The 21473-nt window shown below is 36.9% G+C and overlaps 1 protein-coding gene across 22 annotated transcripts in view; it reads left to right on the forward strand.

Annotated features, from left to right (window-relative positions):
* INPP4B (inositol polyphosphate-4-phosphatase type II B) overlaps positions 1–21473 on the forward strand; it is a 263711-nt gene that overhangs the window by 149449 nt on the left and 92789 nt on the right. For 18 of the 22 annotated variants that reach the window (XM_064711309.1, XM_064711308.1, XM_064711307.1 and 15 more), the window contains 5 exons: positions 4656–4784; positions 5463–5593; positions 8630–8734; positions 11969–12077; positions 17858–18035. In XM_064711309.1, coding sequence (XP_064567379.1) covers positions 4656–4784; positions 5463–5593; positions 8630–8734; positions 11969–12077; positions 17858–18035 — 652 coding nt within the window. The remainder of the gene's footprint in view (positions 1–4655; positions 4785–5462; positions 5594–8629; positions 8735–11968; positions 12078–17857; positions 18036–21473) is intronic. The other 4 variants (XM_064711321.1, XM_064711327.1, XM_064711319.1 and 1 more) reach the window with 1 other exon arrangement.

The raw sequence follows: 21473 nt of genomic DNA on the forward strand, positions 1-21473 counted from the left end.
TTTGTTCTGCAGTATGAAACTTCTTTTCCTTTTTTTATTTACCCCATCTGTTGCTTCCCTGTGATGTTTATTTGCCAATAGAACAGCATGTGGGAGGCTGGAATCTTGATTTTAATAAAGTCAGTGGACTGATACATCCTTATGCATGGTGATGATGGGTTATAAAATTCCTATGAATTATTGTAATAGTTTATTTTATTCATTTAGTACTGTGTTTAGGCATTTATGGCCTCATCTTGTTTGAGAATACTTATGTGCAAGGTTTTTGTAGTAAGCAATAAAAATAGATTATACTGAGTCTCACAGTTCATGCACTTCCCATATTTTCATTTGCCTCATGGGTAAATGCCTTTTAAATGTTAGAGGATTACTTCAACCACTTTTACTACTTCTGCATTATTCTCTCCAAAGGCATAATACAAGTAATAGCCCTTGTTGTTGTATCATATTATAGAATTCACCTCCCTGGATAAACTCCTGGTAAGAATTCACCATGGTGGGGTTTTCTCTTCACCAAAATAAAGATGTGAAAAAGAAACAGAAGTAAAAGTTGCACAAAGATTGAGATAAATGCCTCTGATTTTCCTGACTGCCAGTGTGGTTGAGCTGTTCAAGCCTAGTTGAAAGTGTGGGTGTGAAAGAAAGAGACAAAGTGATTGATGCAGTCTGAAGGAGGAGATAAGACTAACCAAAATGAGCAACACTATGTAGAACACTAGCAGATGGTGGGAACAGGAGCATCTGTGTCATCTATCATCATATAAGAGTGTGGGTTGGAGTTTCAGCTTTGTCTGGGCTTTCTTTTTCAAGAAAAGTAATTGTGAAGATGTGTGTTCTTGTGGAGTCCTTACACTTGTAGTCTAGTTGTTGGAGAATTTTGCTCAGACATGGCTTGAAGCAAAGAGGCCATGAAAATATACAGCTGATGGAAAAGTAAAAGGCAGCTGTAAGCAGCAATTCTCAAGCCTGTTTCCCAGGCATGTTTCTGTAAACAGCAAGAGTTCTCAAGCCTGTCTTCAATAACAAGTATATAAAATAACCTTGTCCTTGGATAAAGTATGGGAAAGCAAAGTGACAAACATGGAGGCCTTGAGAATCTTTCCTATCAGGGTGAGAACACTAATCTGGGTTTCAATAACAAACCACAGGTATTGAAAACAAAAGGAGGGGTTAGAGTTTAATCTGTGACCTATGATGAGCTCGGATTTTGCAATATGTATGAGCTTAATTAACACTATTATAAAAGGTGCCTGGTGAATCAATAAATTGGAGTTCGATGCTGATCAATTAGGATGGGTCGACTCTCTTCACTTCAATATCTAGTAAAACGTGTGAGGAGGATACTACTGTATTGGGTGTGAGCTCAAGTATTCTTCTCTGTGTCTTTTCCCCTCTGTTAGTATAAAAGGGTAAATATTTTTGTCTCAGAAGCCACTTATCATACTCAGCCTGTTTCATTTTTTTTATTGTGGCTTCAATATAGTCAGGTCTGAAGCAATTGCCTATAAAAATGTGCCAGTAAGTGTTAATGCTATTCAGTATTCATTAAAAATTGTAGTTTAAATTCCCTTTTCTTACCATCTTAAGATTGATTATCTCTTGATAAAACTTCAGTGTTCATTGTTAACCAAACCCTTTCATTTACTGACATGATGCTTTGAAATTTGTAACTTCTAAGGGTATTTAACTTTATTTTAACTTTAAGGGAAAGAATTTAAAGCAGGAATGGAAGCAAAATGGTCTTAAAGTAGGAAGGGAGAAACAAGATAAATTTAGCTTATAATTGTCTACACTTCTGTATAATAAAAAGTGTAGTGGATAGAAATTAAAAAGGAACTTAAAGTTTTCATCTCTTAGGAACCATATAAAATCTTATCATGGCTTTGCAAACCCCAGTCTATTCTCCTCACATGTATAGGAAAAGAGGCTTTAAAATAATTTTAAATGTATTTATTGCCATTTTTGGGGTGGGTAATTTGCTCATGTGGTTCTGGTGGGATTTCTTTTGTCTCTTTTTTCTGCTTTGTTTTCTCTTTTTCTGTTTCTAAACAACTGTTCAGGGCATGCAAAGGTAAGCACAACTCACACTGAAGTTTTTAGTTGCCTGCCAAGTCAGGCTTACCAAAACTTGAAATAATTTTGGGAAATTCTGTATGGAGACAAAAATTGCAACTGTTTTCAAGAGAGTCTAAACTGAGATTATTAGTAGAGAAAGAAAAACATGCATTTTTTTTTCTTTCTTTTTTTTCTTTTTTTTTTCTTATTAACTCCTCCATAATAATTATTTGCCTGGTTTGGAAACAACAGAGCGAAAAAGCTATGAGTATTTTATTTCTGGAGGGAATGTTATATTGTTTGTCTGAAGTTTATTGCCTATATATCACAGAAGCATATCTTGTAGCAAAGAAAAATGAGAGTATTTTTATCTGATTCTGTTGTTTAAAAAAAAAAAAAGGATGAAGCGGTTATCCATACATTTTAAAGTGAACTTTGTTAGGAAGAATAATTCCTGTGCTCCTTTCCTTAGAAGCTTCTAAACTTCCTTTATGTATGAATGATTGAGTCATATCCCAAAGCTTATGGTTTATATTTACTCCAAAGCTCCTGTTTGATAAATATTCAGAATTTTTATGCTGTTACAATATTACAGAAGTTTTGCAAATATAATCTGCAGAAATGTCTCCTCTTGTTTTGAATCCTGCTAAACTCTTTGCTTCTGATGTTTTGCAAAAGTAGATTTCAGAAGCTCATTTTGCTCAGTGGAGGCCAAAATCACTTAATTTTCTAGGTTTTGAATTTGTCATGTTTGCTTTGCTAGGAAACACATCATTGGATTTTTGAAGCTGTATGTATAAAAAATTGCTACTTGGCCTTCATACAGCATTTTCAGCTTATGTGCTTTTTAATAGCACAATTGTTTTTTGGCAGTTACTGGTTGAAGTGGATTTTTAAAGTAATTCAATGAAATAAGTTAACATTAAAGTATTAAAATATTATTAAAAATTTCAACAATTGTATTAGTGTGAACTATAAGCTTTTTCAAAAATGAAAATTATTATGGTTTTTCCGCTCTGTTTACTTTTAGAAAAGGCCTTTCATGTAATAATAATAAAGCTTGGTACTGTGGAGTATTGTTGATGGAGTTTAGATATAGAAAAGACAACTCTTTTTACATTCATAACTCAGAATTGTATTGAGTCAACAGCAGTGATAAACTGTAAAAAGACCACAAGACATAAATCCAATTTAAATCCTCTGTCTTCTATAATTTCATTAGAAAAAGAAATAAAGATATAAAGTGAGGCTATGAGGCTGTTTTCTATGGAAGTGTCTGCCATATAATCCTGTTTTCTAATGGTTTTGATTTTGCTGTATTTTAAAATGCAAATAAATTCAGAAATTGTAGTCTTTAAAATTTCCATGCTGTGTATGCTCTAGATTGCTATAGCACTGTACTCTCACTTTAAGCATTGTTGATGTGTCGTTTTTTGCCACAGATTGAAGACTGAATTTTTACTTCATTGATTTGTACATGTTTCTGAGAAGAAACAAATACCAACCTTGTCACCAGTAATGGGGACAGGATTTGATATTTCTTGAAGGCCTATTAAAATTAATATTCCCATTGCTATTGATGTCAGTGGAGTTAACTAACCAGCAGCTCCAGGCATGAGTTTAGATGGAGGCAGGGATGTTGTTCTTGGATAGAATACTCTATTCCTATACAGAAGGAGTAGTAAAGGTTTGGAAGCCAGCCAGGTCCAAAAATTGTTGCTAAAACTATTAAATCAGACACCATAAATATTGAGGGCCAAAACATTATCACTGCACATAAACAAAATTGCATACCCTGATAAATTTTACACACTTTTCTGAGAAGGAAGCCCTAAGATTTTAATTGAAAGGGAACCTCATGTTATACTGCTAAAAACTGGCAAAGCAAATGGTCACTGAGAATGTTTGGTTTATCCTCTCATATCCCTTCATGACAGATTGTTCTTATGCTACAACATTACCAGTTTGTATTGTTGGAGGAAAGTTTAATTGGTTCAGCTTCTGGAGCAATTAAATGACAAAAAGTAATAATATTGTTAACATAGACTGTCAGCAAGTTTACGTGTTGTGTCTTTGTTTCCATGCTGATATTTTCAAGAACATGTATAAATGAAATGCTTTAATTCTGCTTCCAGTGCAGTCTCTTTGGTTTTGATTGTCACCTACGCCAGGAGCAGAGGTCTGCCTATGGAGCTTATTCTGACTGCACTGCTCACACTAATGCAAAACTAATAATGATGGGAAAAGTGTGTCACCAGTGTGTTGCTGTTCCGTTTAAGAAGTCATTTTAAGACTTTTTGAGTAATGGTCAGATCTGCTGCTCACATAAGTGAGCTCTGTGTTCCTGTGCTGCAAGCTTACTGGTCCTTTCCTCCCTCTTTCCACCTCTTCTACCCCATTTTTGCTTTTTCTTACATAATTTTTCTGTATGCAAGAACTGTCTTCTGGAAGACTTTTTGGAGACTTCCAAGAATTGCAGTGGAACACTCTTCTTGATGCTCCAAGGAATATAATGAAAACTGCCTGTGTTGCAAACATTTTTTCCTGCCAAATTCCAGATGTTTGAAGACTGACTGAAGATCTTTTATTTTCCTTAAAAGCAGGTCCCACAAAATGGTGTTGGGAGAGATACAGGAGAAACTTCCTCTGCAAGAGGAAAAACCAAACAGAAAGGCCAAAGTACTAAGCTTGTTTGTGCAGGAAATTCAGATGATCTCTATTTCACTCAGGTCAGCTCTCAAGAGTGTACAGGAAAACTGATAATTTACTAAAGGATTTCCTTTTGGATTTCCAGTGACACGTTTGGTTACCATAGCAGTACTTTTTTGACCTGATGAACACTGGACATGACATTTTAGGGAGCTGGTGTTGGGGTTTATTGTGTATATTTTGTTTTGAATCCTGAAGAAATGTGGTGAGAGCTGATGTGTTGATTAAACTGAATTTGTAGAAACACTGCTAGAAATATGTTTATGAAATGTTTATGAAAGTATACAAAGAGTAGTGCATCAAAACAACCATACTGAAAGTTTTGCAGGAAAAAGAAACTTTATATTCTTTCCAATGTTGTTTAATGTTTCTTCACATAAAGTTACTTGCTCTGAGCACAGCTCTCTGGAGCTTGGAAGCCTTCTTTCCTTCATTAAAGAAGTAGTATTTAATTTTGAAGGTTATATGCCAGATGAGTTTTGAGCACAAAAGTTACTGCATTATCTACTGACATAATTTATTGTGTACTTGTAAAAGAGAGATGAAAAGCAGAACTCACAAGCAGTCTGAAAACGGATTTTATTTCAATTAGGAAATCTTTCTGATGTTTTGTAGCAAACTTGTTTTAGATTAATTTGGATGAATCTTAATAGATTAATGAGTTAATTAGTGCCTTCCCTTTTTGCTTTTTGGTACAGGAATCAGGAGCTTAAAGACCTGGGAGAGCTTGCTCCTCACTGGGACAACATGCGCAAAAGTGTAATTGCTCACTGTGATCAGATGCTGAGCCTGTATCAGGACACTCTGGCAGAGCTTGGGAAGCATACAGGTAGGAATCTGTGATTTTTATCTGGAACGTTTCAGAGCTTACTAGATTGTTAGCTATAAAATACTGGCATATTCAGTGGGAATAAAATACATAAAAATCTTCGAATCAAAGGATGGTTTGGATTGGAAGGGACCTTAAAGATTATCAAATTCTAGCCCATCTGGACCAGGTTACTCAAACTCCCATCCAGCCTGGCCTTGAATGCTCCCAGCAATGGGGCATCCACAGCTCCTCTGGGCAACCTGTTCCAGTGTCTCACCTCCCTCCACATTAAAGAATTTCTTCCTAATGTCTAATCCAAATTTCATTTAAGTTTGAATCCCCTTGTCCTGTCATCACATGATCTTGTAAAAAGTCCCGCTCCAGCTTTTATTGTAAGCTCCCTCCATGTACTGAGGGAGTAAGGTTGCAATGGCATCAGCCTGAAATCTCTTTTCCAAGCTGAACTATTCCAATAAGCATCTCTGTGGCCTCCTCTGGACTCACTCCAGCAGGTTTGTGTCCCTCCTGTGCTGGGAGCCCAGGGCTGGATGCAGAGATCTTGGTCACAGAAAAGGAGAAATCCGATTTCAGTGTATTAAAAAAAACCAGTCTCTAACTGAAAGTAACCTTTTTGAAAGCAGTCGGTCAGCTGCTTAAATATTTGGTGGGGGAAAAAGCTCTTGTGTTGCACTAAATGTTGTATAATTATTTCCATTTTGTTGGCAGAAGTGGTATTTCTTGTATTTATGATTGTTTGCCATCATCAGAATATCCCAGTTCCAATTTTGGCATCTACTGTCTAGCCCAGTATGACACTTCCTGTGATTCTGTTTTAAATAGTATCTATATGTATTTTCAATCTTTGCCTAATTAATCTTGAAAGCGCTCCATAAAGTGTCATAAACAAGCCAATAAATACAGATAATGACAGATCCAATGTAATAATTATAACATTCAGGAAAATATTGAGGGGACATTTTGAGATTTAAAAAAATAGACAATATAATCTATTAAACATAAACCCTGCAGGACCTGTATTGTGCAAAGTGACTTTCTAAAGGGTTTATAATGTTAAAAGACCCATCTTAATTGGGTCTTGAGAGAAATAATGTGGCCCTGGGAAACTGAGGTCATCCAGGAGGAGCAAATAAGCACATGTAAAAGAGAAAGGGACATTAATCAGAAAACAAAGCAACCTAATACAAGATTGTATACAAGATTAGAAAAGCGAGCCAGACATAGATTTGATTTAATACTGTAGTTGAACAAATAGTTATGTTGGGAGCACATTGAAATTCAAGTACTTATGAGGTAGAAATTGCTAAGATTAGGGATGTGAGCACAATTTTAATTCAGACTTTTCAGGTCAACATATTTCAAGGCATGCCAAAAACCATTTTGCTTTTCAGTGTAGCCAGTACAGGTGTCTTTCTTCATCTTAAAATATTGCCTGAGTTTATGTTGAATTGTTCAGAAGGGCAGATAGCACCTGCAAATAAAATTTCTCCAAAATATGCTCATGCTTCCCCAGCACAATCTCATGTTGGGCTTTTTGAGTGATACCCACTTCAACTCAACCAAACTATTTGGGAATTTAGTGGAGAAGGCTGTTAGGAGACCGCTTAATTTCTTGTTGAAATTGAGAGATTGCTGTGGAAGTATGAGGAAGCCACATTAGTGTTAGACAGCAATTTTGGTTCACCATCATATTTATTGAACATGGATGCTTAAGAAAGTTAAAACTATTTCAGATTTGAGTTGTTTTGGCAAACACTTTTATCCTCAGTAATGGGAGAATTTGAGAGAATGTAAAGCATTTTATTGTAAGGAAACATACCAGGAAGATATAAGTGTTAGGAAACAAAAACCCCAGTAATTTCAGGTAACTCTAAAGCACAGATTTGGCGATATTGGGAGGGAGTGGAACTTTGAAAATTATTTGTTTGTTTCAATCTGCATCATGGGATTTCCTGTCTAATCTAAAATTTTGACTCCTGGCTTTGCTCTTCATCTGTATTAAATTATTATTTTAGTTCCTAACTTAGGGAGCAGCCTAAGCAAGCTTGGCTGGTCTGGAGCATCGTAGGTGCCCTCTGGCAGAGTGGTTTATATTGGGGGGCTCAGAGCTCAGTCCTATGGCAGTTTCAACAGATAAACACTAGCAAGTCTTGATTGGGCAAGCAAAAAACAATTTAAAATATTTTCTTTATCTTTTTATGTGTTTGCTTCAAAAAAAGGCTGAACCTTGGCAAAACTTATTTAAAAATTCTATCTGAATGAGAGGAATTTTAGTTCTAGTAATTAATAGTTGGCAAAATGATAGAATGTTGGAAAAGTGGCCTAGGTAAATGTTGGGCTGCCTGAGTTAGAAGACAAGGCCACATCTCTTTCCTAATCTACACCCTTTTATTTTATACAGATTCTGTATTAAATGTGTTCAGGTAAATTATATTTTCATACTGTAAGACTTTAATTATTTTTCTTTATACTACCAAAGAACTACTCACAATCTAATGTTTTAGAAATATACAGCCATATTAATTTTGTTTTGTTTTGTTTTTCCAAGGCATCATGCCTCCTGTGAACAAATATATAGCTTTCCTTAAGATAGTTTGTGTTTCTTTATTTGACCTTTCTAGGAAAAACGCATAGCCTATTCAATACAATACTTTTCTTCAAAGAAAATAATCTTACTCGGAAAAATGCAGTGCCATCATAGTTCTGTAACCTTGCAGTTTTAGCACAGAATAAACATAATGCACATTAACTGCTGCATTGTCTCCAGCAGAGTACAGACTGATTTCAGACAGCAGGGAAGAGTATCTATCTCCTAGAATAAAACAGTTAGATTGCTCTGTGAATTAAATGCTGCTTTGTTGCTTCCAGTATGGATACATGCTGAGACTCAGTGAACATTTCATCTCCTAATATATAATTATCCATTGAAGGTAAATTAAAGACAACTCCTCACATACAAGTATTGTCTCCCTTTAAAAGGAATACAAAAACATCTGGGTAGTTAAGACAATGATTCTTTAAACTTTTGTTTTTCAGGTTCTTCCTTTAAATCAAGCTGTAGCAAAGGAGAAAAAACACTAGAATTCATCCCAATAAATCTTCATCTGCAAAGAATGCATGTGCATAGTCCTCGATTGAAAGGTAAAGAAATTCCCCAAGTATGACTAAGTATGCTTTGAAACACAGTTTCACTGAAATTTAGAAATCACATCCAAAGTCAAAGCTCTGCAAGCAATTTCCCTGCCTCGTCTTCTGATCCCACAAGTTGTGGACATTTACTACACATCTTGGAAAACTAAGGGCTGGTTCACTAAATTTCTTCCAAGTTCCTTTCTAAAAACAGATTCCAAGGATGTGCTCATTTTGTTCCTATGACACTTCAAGCAAATAAGTAAATGGAAAATATATGCTATTTTCACTCAGTGTTGAGTGAAAATACTGCAAGCTTCCAACATCTCCTGGAAAGGGGGATAACTTTCTGTAACATGGTCTGTGGTTCTTTTTAACACAGAATTCTGTTGTTGCCACTTGCATATGATTTTAGCAGCTTCCTTTACAGATCAAAGATCATACTGATACATATATATGACCAAATGGCACAGTGAATAATTTGTTGATAAATTGAGATCTGATAAATTTGCTGTAACTACAAACACAGAAATTACATTCTGTGTAAGGTTTTTGCCTTATTAATACACTCTGCATCTAAGATTGTAAAACAGTAAGTAAAAACAGTGGTAAATTTCCTATTTTGTACTGTGTGAGTATACATCCACTTCTAAGTTGGGACACAGGGGCTTCCAATTATCTGTTAGATACTTGTTGGTTCAATATTTTGTTATTTCTTTTACTAAAAAACTGTGCCTCCAAATATTTCAACAAGATGGGGATTTATAGTGACATAATGTGATAACACAGATTTTGATTTAATGTTTTCAAGTTAATTAATTAACTGAAAAGGATTTTTAGGTTTGTAATGGGGGCCAGAAGCTTAACATTCACAAACCTCTCTGTGAACAGGACACTGTTCTATTTGCTAAATAAAAAGAAAAGTTGAGTGAAATCTGTGACTTACTTAAGCACCCCCAACTTTTACAGTACTGGAGTTTTGTTTTGCTTTTTTATTAATTTTCTCCCTTCTTCTCCAAAACCATTTTGCTTGGCACACATCATTAATTGATAATCAAAAAGAGTACAGGAAGAGATAAATGTTAGAATTGTTCTAGTTGTCTTCCAAATTTGGATCTTCAAATTATAAAACTCTGCCTCTGTTGCTTAACTAATGTTCTTCCCTGTGTCTTGTATTAGATATATGCAGTCTAAGCAGTTTGTAGCAATTGCTAATTGATCTGGATTAGGCAGGACTTTGATATGAAGTTGGTCTTTCTCAGCTCATGCTTTGCTTGGCATATATCAAAGGACACCTGGAATATAACCAGGAGAATGATACTGGAAGGGGAAGAATAAAAATTCATGGAGGTGGCATTTAAACAAGCTAATGATCCATAGAGGTGTCATTAACCCTTACACTATCAGATATCTTAATTTCGGGAATGCAAGATAGATTTTAATCCCATCTATTGTATATACACATTGGTATGTGTGTTCTTTTGTGTTTGACGTGTATAATAATAGGTTTGCTTTTCCTGAACTTTTGTTTGGGTTGTCATTGAGTACTGAAATGGAAGAGAAAGTGTGCTTAAGCTTTCAGTAGTAGTAGCTTTGAGGAAAAATACTGTTTTCCTATGGGTCAATGGTATCCTTATCCATTTGATAAACCCCACATTGTGCTCTGTTCATCATACTAGAGAACTTAAATCTATATATTGACATAGCTTTGCTTTTGTTCCTGTTTGCAATACGTGCTTGTTTTAAATAGATTTGGTGAACTGAAGTGATTTTTGTTTTGCATCTGCTCAGTTTAAGACACTGACTGCCTCCTCCTCCTCCTTATTGTCAAGTATCAGTGGAGTCCTAATAGCTGAAGAATATGTGTTAGTGATAATCTGTATAAAGACCTAAAAGAATGGGCTATTTAAGAATCTTGAGGCTCACCTTAGGCGACTGAAATTATGTCACTTCTCCTTTTAAGTGGATATTGAAGAGTCACCAACTCATTAGAGCTCAAATCAATTTGAGCAAATATGTTCTGAGATTCAGCTCAGGAAGTAAGGCATAGTTCATTAACTGTGAATCATTTGTACAGTGCTCATGCTTCTGGACATATTTATCATCAGAATGCAAGTTCTATTTTAGGAGAGGTCTAGATTTTAATTTACATGGGAAACTTCTTTGAGGAATAAAACAATTCTCAAAAAACATCCTGTAATATTTCCTTTAGAAATACATTTTAAGGATGAGGCATTCGGAACTGCACTTTTGTACCTCCAGTAAGTTCAGGTACAAAACAGCTACTTACTGTAAATGTAAATTTAAACTTAGAAAAAATAGTTATGTGGTGTGGGATGTAATTAAATCTTCATCTCCGCCCTGACAATCAGTGACGAGCTCTTTGAAAAATGATGTTTTACCTCCAGTTCTGTAAGCATATATCCACACAAAGAATTCATCCCCTATGTCATAAGGCACCAGGTATATACAGAAAGATACAACAGATTGTTTTCTCAGCAAGCATTTCATTAGTATGATTTAGTTCCTATTCTGGTAGCTTCTCAACTGACTTTGTGTTTATAAACATATATAAAAAGTCTATGTCATAGAGCAGGGCTCACCAATTTAGCATTAAACACCATTATATCTGAAAGTACAGTAACATTACATCTAAACAAATTCAAGCTAGAAAAGGAATGGGGATTTTTACTAGCCTAATTGACTTCTCTGGGAATGCAGTGAATTTGTTGTCACTTGAAATCTTTTAATCAAGATTAGATGCCTAAACAAAGAGATGCCTTCACTCAACCAAGAGAGAAGCTTGATGCAGGAATTATTAGCTGTGATTCAGTAGTCTCTATTATTCAGTCAGACTATTCCATCAAAATGATCTCTTTTGACTCTAAAATGCTTGAATCTGTGCATCTCAACATGACTACAAGTTAAATAATGAAAGGGGCAATAGAATGAAATACGCAATGGGCCAATTTACTTGTTAGCTTTGTACTGACAGAGCTGGAATATTGTTCTGCTCAGTGACACATAATTTAGATATAGCCATAAATCAAATGAACTTTTTAAAATGTGCAGTGGATGTATAGAAAGATTGATTAGCTCTTGGGCCTTCTTGGGACATGGATTATCAATTATTCCCTGGAAATTATATAGACTTATCCTTACTTTTTGTGGAATAGATGTCATAGTGTTTCCATGATTTAGGAATAGAAGCATTCAGATGTCTGTGTTCCTCTCTTCCCATTCCAGATGCTCTGTATGATATTATCACTGTGGGAGCCCCAGCAGCACATTTCCAAGGATTTAAGAATGGTGGTCTCCGGAAACTGCTGAGTAAATTTGAGGCTGAAAGACGAAAGTAAGTATTCTTTCCAGTAGCTGGGAAAATACCATTAAGGTTCCATTAAAATGCCATAAGCTCACTGAATAACAAAACAGTTTATCCTGCTGAATGAATGGAAGATTAAAATCTGGTAGGATTGAACATTGCATTCATAAAATATTCCCTTTTTTTCCCTGCTTTGATGAAAATTGAAACACGCTCTACTTCTAGTGTTAAGACTAATTTTGAATAAACACAGGAAATTACTTCAAACTGTGCTGCAGGGTGTTCAGGTTGGGAGGATTTCTTCATGAAAAGGGTTTTTGTGCATTGGGACTTGTGGTGGAGTCATCATCCCTGGAAGTGCTCAAGAAAAGGCAGGACTCGGTGCTGTGGTGTAGTTGATACGGTGGTTGTTCTGTCAAAGGTTGGACTCGATGATCTTGGAGGTCTTCTGCAACCTTAATGGTTCAAAATTATGATTTTTTTCCTTGTATTTTAGGAAGCAGGAGGTATATCAGTACTTGAATAAATGAGCCTTGCTTGGTCTTATCCTATGCAAGCTGTTACAGCTCCAGAGCTCAGTCCCCAAGGGGACTGGGTGCTAGAAGCCAGCTCGCTCTCAGACCAAGGCCGCGGGTTAGCCCCTAGCAAGCAGGGAGATATTCAGCTCTTAGTGATTAGGCAGCTCTTGTGATTTCAGCTTTGCTTGCTAGGTAGCTTTTCCCTTGGCCTAAGGCTCCAGCAGACGGTAGAGAGAGGAGAAGCAGAAGACGCTGGCTGTTCCACGAGTATGGCTTTATTGTAGGGTCCGTGAAGGGTCTCAGCTCTTCTTCTTCCGAGTTAGTAGGGGTACAGTATGCTACTTTTATACCCTTGGCCTGGATCCAATCCTGACCAATGGCAAAGGTGTTAGAGTGACCATAAGTGACCAATAGTAGGGTTTAACACAATATTGCCTTACATGGCTATAGGGATAAGGTACAAGGCGGATGTCTCTGGAGACAGGAAACTTCTTTGCCGCTGTGTCAGCATTCTATTCTCCAAGGGGCCCTGGCTAAACCTGAGGGGTTTACTACACTTGAAAACCTGCTGTTCAGAATGAGGGATCTCTTTGGCAACTCTTGTGCTAAGAGGAATGTACCTGTAGACAATTTTTAAATACAGAAACTGTAACTTAAGGTAGCAGCTTTATTTCTGACAGGCCTGGGTGTATGCTAAGGTAGAAGTATTTTTAGTACCCTGTGAAAAAACAAACTACTCTTATTCTTCAGAAAGCCAAAATAAGACTAATCAAAAATAAAGGTTTCAGTTTATTGTGGAGTTCAAATGCTTTGTTCACTGTTGAACATGCACCAAAGTGTTAGTTGCATCTTTTCCTAAGAATTGGATGTATTTGTGTTTGTTGCTATGGCTGTTGAGATTTTTTCAGTAGTTGTGACTGCTCAGTGCTCCAGCTGATGGTGCCAGCTGCAGTGTTACAGCATTCCAAAGGGAAAACGGGAAGGGAGTGCTCTGATCTAAATTATCATGACAGTCCACAGAAAATTAATTCCATTATAGTCAATGCTCAAAAAAGTTTCATGGATAAAATATCATAGAGAATAAAAGGAAAATTATTCAATTCTGCTGTTGACTTCTAGGTTGAATAGGAGTTGGCATTAATATTAACATCAAACAAAACCCAGCAGATCTAGTTGCTTTGAAAGCTGCATTATTGAGGGGGTCTTGCTTGCCCTATGCAGTATAAAAACCCTGTTAAATTTTCAAAAATCTTTCATTTCCCTGACCACCTCTGATGTTGAAACCTGCCAATGAAACATGTACATCATGTTGATCACATAAGATGCATCAATAAATCGGTGTTAATGTTCTGCTGTCAGCAAACTGGTATGAGCAGCCTCATCCCCATCATATGAAGGCCTACAAAGTACATGTTTTCTGCTGAAGAAAATGTCTGAAGACATTTCTTAAATTATCTTCTCCTTCACTATCTGATTAATGTAGTTGCAATAGTGATTTGTGGGTTTTTATCATAATAATTTATAACTGAAGCCGCTAGATATAAATAATATAATAGACATAATCCTTTAAAGTCATATGATATAAAGTACCATTACAGTTCTCACAGTGCTCAGCTTTCAGAAAATGAACCATTTCTTACTACATTCTCAATCTTATAATGGACAAATTTATTTCACTCTGGCGACAACAGTGCTACTTTGCATGCACCTGTTTATTTTGCTGCATAAAGGTGTTTTGAGGACACCTTGTGTCCCCTGGGGCTCCTTTTGCAATTTGAATTTCCTGTTTTATGATGGGGCTAGATTTTCTGAAGATTTTGTTGAAGGAAGAAGTGACACCTTGTGAAGAAGTGACACCTTGCGATATCAGTCAGAATATAGAACGAACAGGAAAAATGCAGATTCAGCAGCCGTTTTCTCTAGGCTAACTGAGCTGAGGACCTATTGCAAGATGTGGGAAGAGATTAGTTCTCTGCCAATCCTAGCAGCTGTCAAGATGCGACAGAATTGCCTTGCATGTTTTTGACCTTCGGTCTGATTATTAGAGCAGTTTATCAAAATATTCAGCAGTGTCAGCATATTGCAGTATATTTCTTGCGCAGTCTTAGACTTGTGGAATTAACAGACAAAGAGAAACAGTTATCTGGCAGCATTTGCAGTTGCAAAACAAAAACAAGACTGAGACATATGTTTTGTGAAAGTTTATCAAACAGAAGGATGTGGAAAATGTGTATGTGAAGATAGTTCTGGCATTTTTTCTATTACACAGAATATGAATCTTTGTGCAGACACAAAGGGAAAGTCCTGTATAATAATATTTATATATAATATAATAATATATTAATATAATAATATAATAACAAAAATGCAGTGGTTTTGCAATTCTTCTCTCATTTATTACCATCAGGAATGTCATATCCAATTTTTATGAAAGGCACATTATAAAAAAAAAGATGACCTGAAATAAGAGCAAGAAGGGCTTTCCTTTTAGGTGAAAATTTTCTGGTATGTGATCTGAAGAATGTCCTTAAAGCAAGTTTAGGACTGAAATGACCGCTGACAGTCATGTGGTCATGGTTAATGATGGTGCCAATATATGGAAATGATCAAGTGTGGTTTTATATGCTTAGTGAAAGCTTTCAAACTTTACCCAGAAAGCATTATTATACAGTTTTCAAAAGGTACCTGAATCATAATTTACATATGAGAGGTATGTTTTCATTATGCTGCTGCTATTCTGCAGTGGACCTACCCATGTGGCCTTTACCCCATGCAGAAGTTTCATCCAGTTTGTGCCTTAGGACACCTGTGAAAAGTTTCTCTGTAAGAGGCAGCTGCCTCTTCTGCCTAACAGTGCTTACATACCAGAGCTGTATGCAGCACTAAGCTTTAAAAGTAGCTGCAGAGGAGGGAATGCCACTTACTTATGAGTAGTAATATCTGTTTGTGAAGGGTAAGGCCACAGAAAACCTCAGCTAGTCATGCATGCAACAATGTGAACGCAACAGTTAGAAACTTCAAATGTGTTGTTTCTGAAAAATAATTACACATTCTTCTAGAGGAATTGAGGAAGTTGCTCTCAAATTATGAGAGGAACTAAATATTTGAAGTTGTGTCATGCTTTCTAGGGTTCTGGAAATGTTTAAATTGTCCAAATAATTACCAGTCTGGTAGTGCACTTCATTCTGAAGAGTCATTCTCTCTTCACTAATTCCTTTACTTAAAAGCTATGATTTACTTAATTGCAATGAGAACTGCCCACACCTTTGGTGTCACTGCCCTCTTTCTTAACAAGTGGTGTCTGTAGCTTTTCTGCTGCAGTATTCAGTGAAGCTTAGGGCTGTGGGAGATCAGTGAAAACTATCTAGGATTTAAAGACTGAGGGAAATCCCGGAAAGGAGTATGTGCACAGTGAACTTGATAACAGCATTAGCCAGATTCAGCCTGCAAAAAGGACTTTTTGATAAAGGGAGGAAAAAGCCTGATGGGGAATTAGAGAAGTGTCAAGACTTTTAAGACTATGTCTTCACTGCAATTAACATAAACTATTACTCTTTGTCCCTGCCCTATCTACTGAGCCTGCTGCTTGAGGGTTCCAGTGGATGTAGTGCTAGGTCTGACTCTGGAAGTCATCTCACTAACAGGGTATCCACCTCAAAGGCAGAACTGTGGCAGTTTCTTTATTACTCAGAGGGACAGAGGTTTGTTTGTTTTTCCTAATTCATTAGGAGGGACAGCTTATATTATTCACTTTGCTGAAATACTCAGAATTATGACTTCTACTAGACATGGGTCTAGTAGACACGAGTAGCTCATGTAAGTTGGAGATGCGTCGTAATTTAGATGTGGCTGGTAGTAGTGGCAGTTAGATGCCATTAATCCTGATTGCCTCTACAAAGAATTGTATCTAGGAATGAAGACATTGGTGAAAGACAGAAAATAGAATGGATATTGGGGAATAGAAAATTAGAATTGGGTATTGAGAGTATATAAATACGTGAGCAAGAGCCTTAATTTTAAAACTGCTTGAAGCTATCCTTATTTGCCAGAATCATAGAAAATGCTGAATTGGAAGGGACTGATCAAGATTTAGTTTCTAATTTGTAGAAAACTAAAGAGAAGGAACTAGAAGTCACTCAATAAAAGGCACAAAGGGGAACTGGGGGTACTGAAGAGATCTGGATAAAGACTGAAATGAAAGGGAATGCATGAAGTTCAGAGGATTGAACAAGTGTCAGTGTTTGGTCTTGGTATGCCAATTAAGAAAGAAATCAGTGATGAAATGGCTGAAGGGACTGAAATACTTGAGACAAAAAAGAGAGAAGGGAGATACAAACAGTAGCAGCTGGGAGTAGTATGCACATTCCTCTGGCATTGGTGATGTGCCAGGAGGTGCTTGGTTTCTTTTTTTCCTGTTTTAATCTGAAGCTGCAGAAGATTTTAGTTAGTTTCTCTGAAAGACTAAACCAGGGCTTTATAAAAGGAAGAGTAACATACCAGAGGTTCAGGTGAGGAGCTGTGGGCTGCGGGCAAGAGCCAGTGGGTGTGTGCATGCTGTCTGAAGTGGTGTTTGAGAACAGTGGTGTAAGAGGATATTGCATAATTTGTAGGGAGGAAAAGAAGAAAGAGGGATAGGAGAAGTCCTGCAAAATAATTGCAGTAGTTTGAACGGTGGAAAGTAGAAAGTTGGCAGTGTGCATTTGTGTGGTTTTGAAGTAATTCACTTCCACACCCATTGCTGGTCTCTTCTTGCAAATCAGATGCCTGTTCTTTATTGGAGATAACTCTGTTTATCATCTCTTCCTGGACATCACTGAGGCCAATCAAAACACATTGTAGGCCACTGATCAATTCAACATTAATGACCCACTTAGAAAGACTCAGTGAGGCAGTTAATTCTCTTTTGGGGAGCTCAGTTGGAAGAATAAGGAGCCTTATGCTCTTTGGTATTATTACCTGACTTTGTCAAATATTTTCTATCTCTAAAATTACAGTGTTTAAAAAAACCACATAAAAACATGGGGGTTTATGTTCAGATCACCCACTCAAAGGAATTTTGCACTGTATTACTTGGCGCATGTGGTGGTAGGCTGTTTCATGCTGTTTATGCTTTTACTGTTCAAGGAAAGGTTTGTTTTTACCCTTAAATGCAGGATCAGTGGTGTCTATGAAGTTCAGGCATCTGGCTTTTTTTTTTTTTTTGCAAAAGTAGTGGTAAGATTTTTAGCACCATAAGCATTGCTGTTAATGGCAGAAATGAATTTGACATTATGTGACTCTCTGTTATCACAGTACTGGATACCAGTGTATTTACTATTCACCTGAAAACACAGCCAAGGCAAAAGAAGTTCTCAGCAACATCAGTCACCTGCAGCCTCTCATATCAAGCCATGCAGACCTGCTGCTCAGTTCTGCGAGCCAGCGTTCTCCAGACAGCTTGAAGAACTCTTTAAAGATGCTTTCAGAAAAAGTAAGATTCAAATCCTCACTGCAATGGAAAATGGAGTAACCAAGTCTCTCTAACTGCTGGGGAGGAACGGGGGAGGGTTTCTGGATCATTTGACTTTCACAGCATCAGGAAATGTTAAATAAACTCAGCTAAAATAAGCATCAAAATGTTGTTATTAGAAAAATAATGTTATTTAGCATTTCTGTAGGCCTTCCGTATAGAAAATTAATGAAATCTATAAAGATTGCCTTTGTGTAAAAGTGTAATTAATTTAATTTCATTAGCTTCTTTATCCTCTAGTGGCTGCATACTGGAGTTTATGAAAATATCAAAAATTATAAATAATTTTGTAGTATGAGAAGTCTTTTTTTTTAATTCTCTTTCTATTATATTTCAAGCTGCTGCTTATGGGAGGTAGTTCAAGCCAGGTTGGTGTATAAGGTTTAGAATAACAGCATGATCAGAAATGGTGATGCAGCCTGGAAGGAGAAGCTGGGAAATTTGCTCTAGGAGATCTCAAATTTTATTTCTCTTTCTCCTATTATATCTGTCTGTAGCTGTAACCTCTTCCTCATTCTAGTTCCTTTAGTTTAAAATTAGAGAACATAATGTCCCCCGCTGGTCTCACAGACTGATAATGGAGATTAGCTGGAGCCTGTAGTGCTTCCCAGCATATGTTACCCTATAAAAATATGAACCCTTATATGAATAACAATATGAACCCTGTGACCTGAGAGGTTGTGAAGAATTTCCCATTTCCCCATGGGCCATCCCTTCAGTAGTGTGATCCCAGTATGGCTTAATAACACGATCAATAACCATTTCCATGTATCTTCAGCTACTGGGAAGTGACAGCCCTGTGGTCTGTTGAGCACCATTACCCCAGCAGCTCCTCGTGCAATAGGAGGGTTTCAAATGTGAATATTGAGCTTGGCCACTTGCTGTGGAGGCATTCCAGAATATGGGGGAGAGGAACATCGCTCTCAGTGGCAGATGTGTGAATCCACACTCACACTGAGAATGTGGAGTCACTCTGAGTGTCAGGGGTGATGGAAGAAGGCAGAATTCAGCCTGGAAATGAAACAGAGGAATTTAAGGAGGGGGACTGTAGCGATTATAGTGTACCTCTGGATGCAGGAGGGCATTTTTAGCTGTGCATAGAAGAGTGAAGCTGCTCTGTTAGAGGTTAGTTCAAAGAAATCTGTATGCACAGGCAAAGCAAATCAGGCAAAGAAGGGTTTGTTCTGAAGATCCAAGGAGTGGTTGCTGAGGAATGTGCATTTCCTCTGCCATTTGCCTCTAGACAGGAGGAGGGGATGATTTCAGAGGCAGGCAGCCATGGTACTAAAGCACTGCTTGAACCATGGCTCGCTGGAGACTCTGGCTATAAAAAAGGGACAAAAAAGACAATTCATTCAGTTTGCTAAAGTCTTAGGTATTTTACATTTATAGCTGGTGACTTAGTTGAGTGTGTTCATATCAGCTTTTCAGGACCAGGATTAAATTGCTAGTGCATGAGCTCAGATTCCCAGAAGAAGGAGTCTCACCCCATGTACTCCTTGGATGTCTGTCTAGCCTCCACCTTTTGCTTGGAAGAGACAAATCCAGTTGTCTGAACAACTGCAGCAGGAGTGGTTCAATACCTGCTTCCCTGTCTATTACCAAATGCACTCTTAGGAAAAGGTGGATAATAGACAAATAGGGTGGATTGCTGAGGAAGCAAGTGTGCTGGGACAGCTGCTTGTAAAGAGGGGAAGAGAGACCAAGAAACAGCTTCAGGAAAGGGAAATACAATTTCAAAGCCCTAAACTCAGTGAACCCACACAATACTGAAATTAGATCCCTCATGGTTAATTCAAAGCCTTATATTGCTGTCTTGAAATATTCTGTCTGTATAGTCTGGTACGGTACTGGAGAACCAAGACTACCAAGAGTGTTCCTGCTTGTATTTAACACAGAGTAGCACATGCTCTGCTGTGTATAATTACATGATATCTGCTTGTGCTCCTGAGGCATATGTAGTGCTTTGCTATTCCATCTTTCCTGCACTTTTTATATGTAAAAAATAAATGCTCTTATGGTTTAACTGGATAGATATTTAGAAATTAAACATCTGTTTGAAGTCATAAAAATGATTTGCCTGGTTATTAAATTCTGCAAGTTTATTAAAAAAACATATCACTTGATATATATAAGAATTCTTTCTATAATTATTAGGTAGCAGTGAGTAAATCTGAATTATCAATAATGTGAATTACATTTAAGTGTTCATGTTGGAAATGGAAGGACTGGCTGCATGGATTGAAAGTGGAAAATTAAATCAAATAATTCCACTGCTGCTTCTTAAAAGGAGCTTATTAAGCATCTCCATATATAATTTACAGTTTACTGTAGTGTTTTCCTGAGACTAACCTTTTATCATCACTTTTTGTTAGTTGATTAAGGAAGCCTTTAGCTATCGACAAGTGTATCAGCATTTGCAGCTTGCAGAAGGCTTGATAAATTAATTTTCCAGCTATGCCTATCTTTTTTTGCAGAAATACTCTTTAGTAGAGTATCTGAAAGAATTTGCAGAGTTTTTATTTCTTTGTATAGACTGGTTTTGTGATTTCAGTGCAATTTCATAAATACTGATGTTCTGCAAATTTAGCTGTACTGAGCTGTTAGAAAGTGAAGTTAAAACATAGACTGCTGTTAAACCAATGGGATCTCTGAATGGAATTTAATTACAGAATTATTTTGTTGCTGCATGAAAAATGGAGTCGCACTTCTGTACTGATTTTCTTTTAAAAACTAAATTTCCCTATAAAATATTTCTATATAATTATATTACTTAAACTTTGCAGTCCTAGTGGGCATTATTTACATCAAGCTATCCAATTCTCATATTTTTTTTTGAAATGTAAAGTTCTTTTGAGTGTTATTCTGAACCAGAAACCTGAAATTTTCTCAAACAGACATTGTGGGGGAGATAGATATGAAACCTCAGCAAAACCATGATATTGCTGTTTTTAAGGGTAGACAAGTAATGGAGTTTCAACTCTCTTGCTATGGAACTGTAGAAGAGTGTTGAAGAGGAGCTTTGCTGTTACCACACAACCCCTCAAATCTCGTTGTGCCATGGTAAGGCAAAGAATGGTGGGGTGTGATAGCACTATTCCCCAAAGACTAAGTCATTCTCCAGGCATGCACCATCTGGGTTGGAAATGTAGAAAACTGAAATTGTCCTGCAGAGCAATTCAGGACAACGAGGAGACAGTCCTGAGAAAACTGTTAAAAAATGGCCTTTCCCTCAGGCACCAAGTTAGTAATGAGGAGAAGGAATGGGTCTGGTAATATTGCCAGGGAGATGAGTAGTGTTGCCAAGTCTAAAGAATCCCAAGTCAGGTCTGATTTTGGTTTTAAAAAATCAATAATTTTTCTTAGATGTGCCTGCAGTTCTTATTTTTAGAACTGTAG

The sequence above is a fragment of the Zonotrichia leucophrys genome, chromosome 4, assembly GCF_028769735.1.
Source record: "Zonotrichia leucophrys gambelii isolate GWCS_2022_RI chromosome 4, RI_Zleu_2.0, whole genome shotgun sequence".
NCBI classification, from domain to species: domain Eukaryota; kingdom Metazoa; phylum Chordata; class Aves; order Passeriformes; family Passerellidae; genus Zonotrichia; species Zonotrichia leucophrys.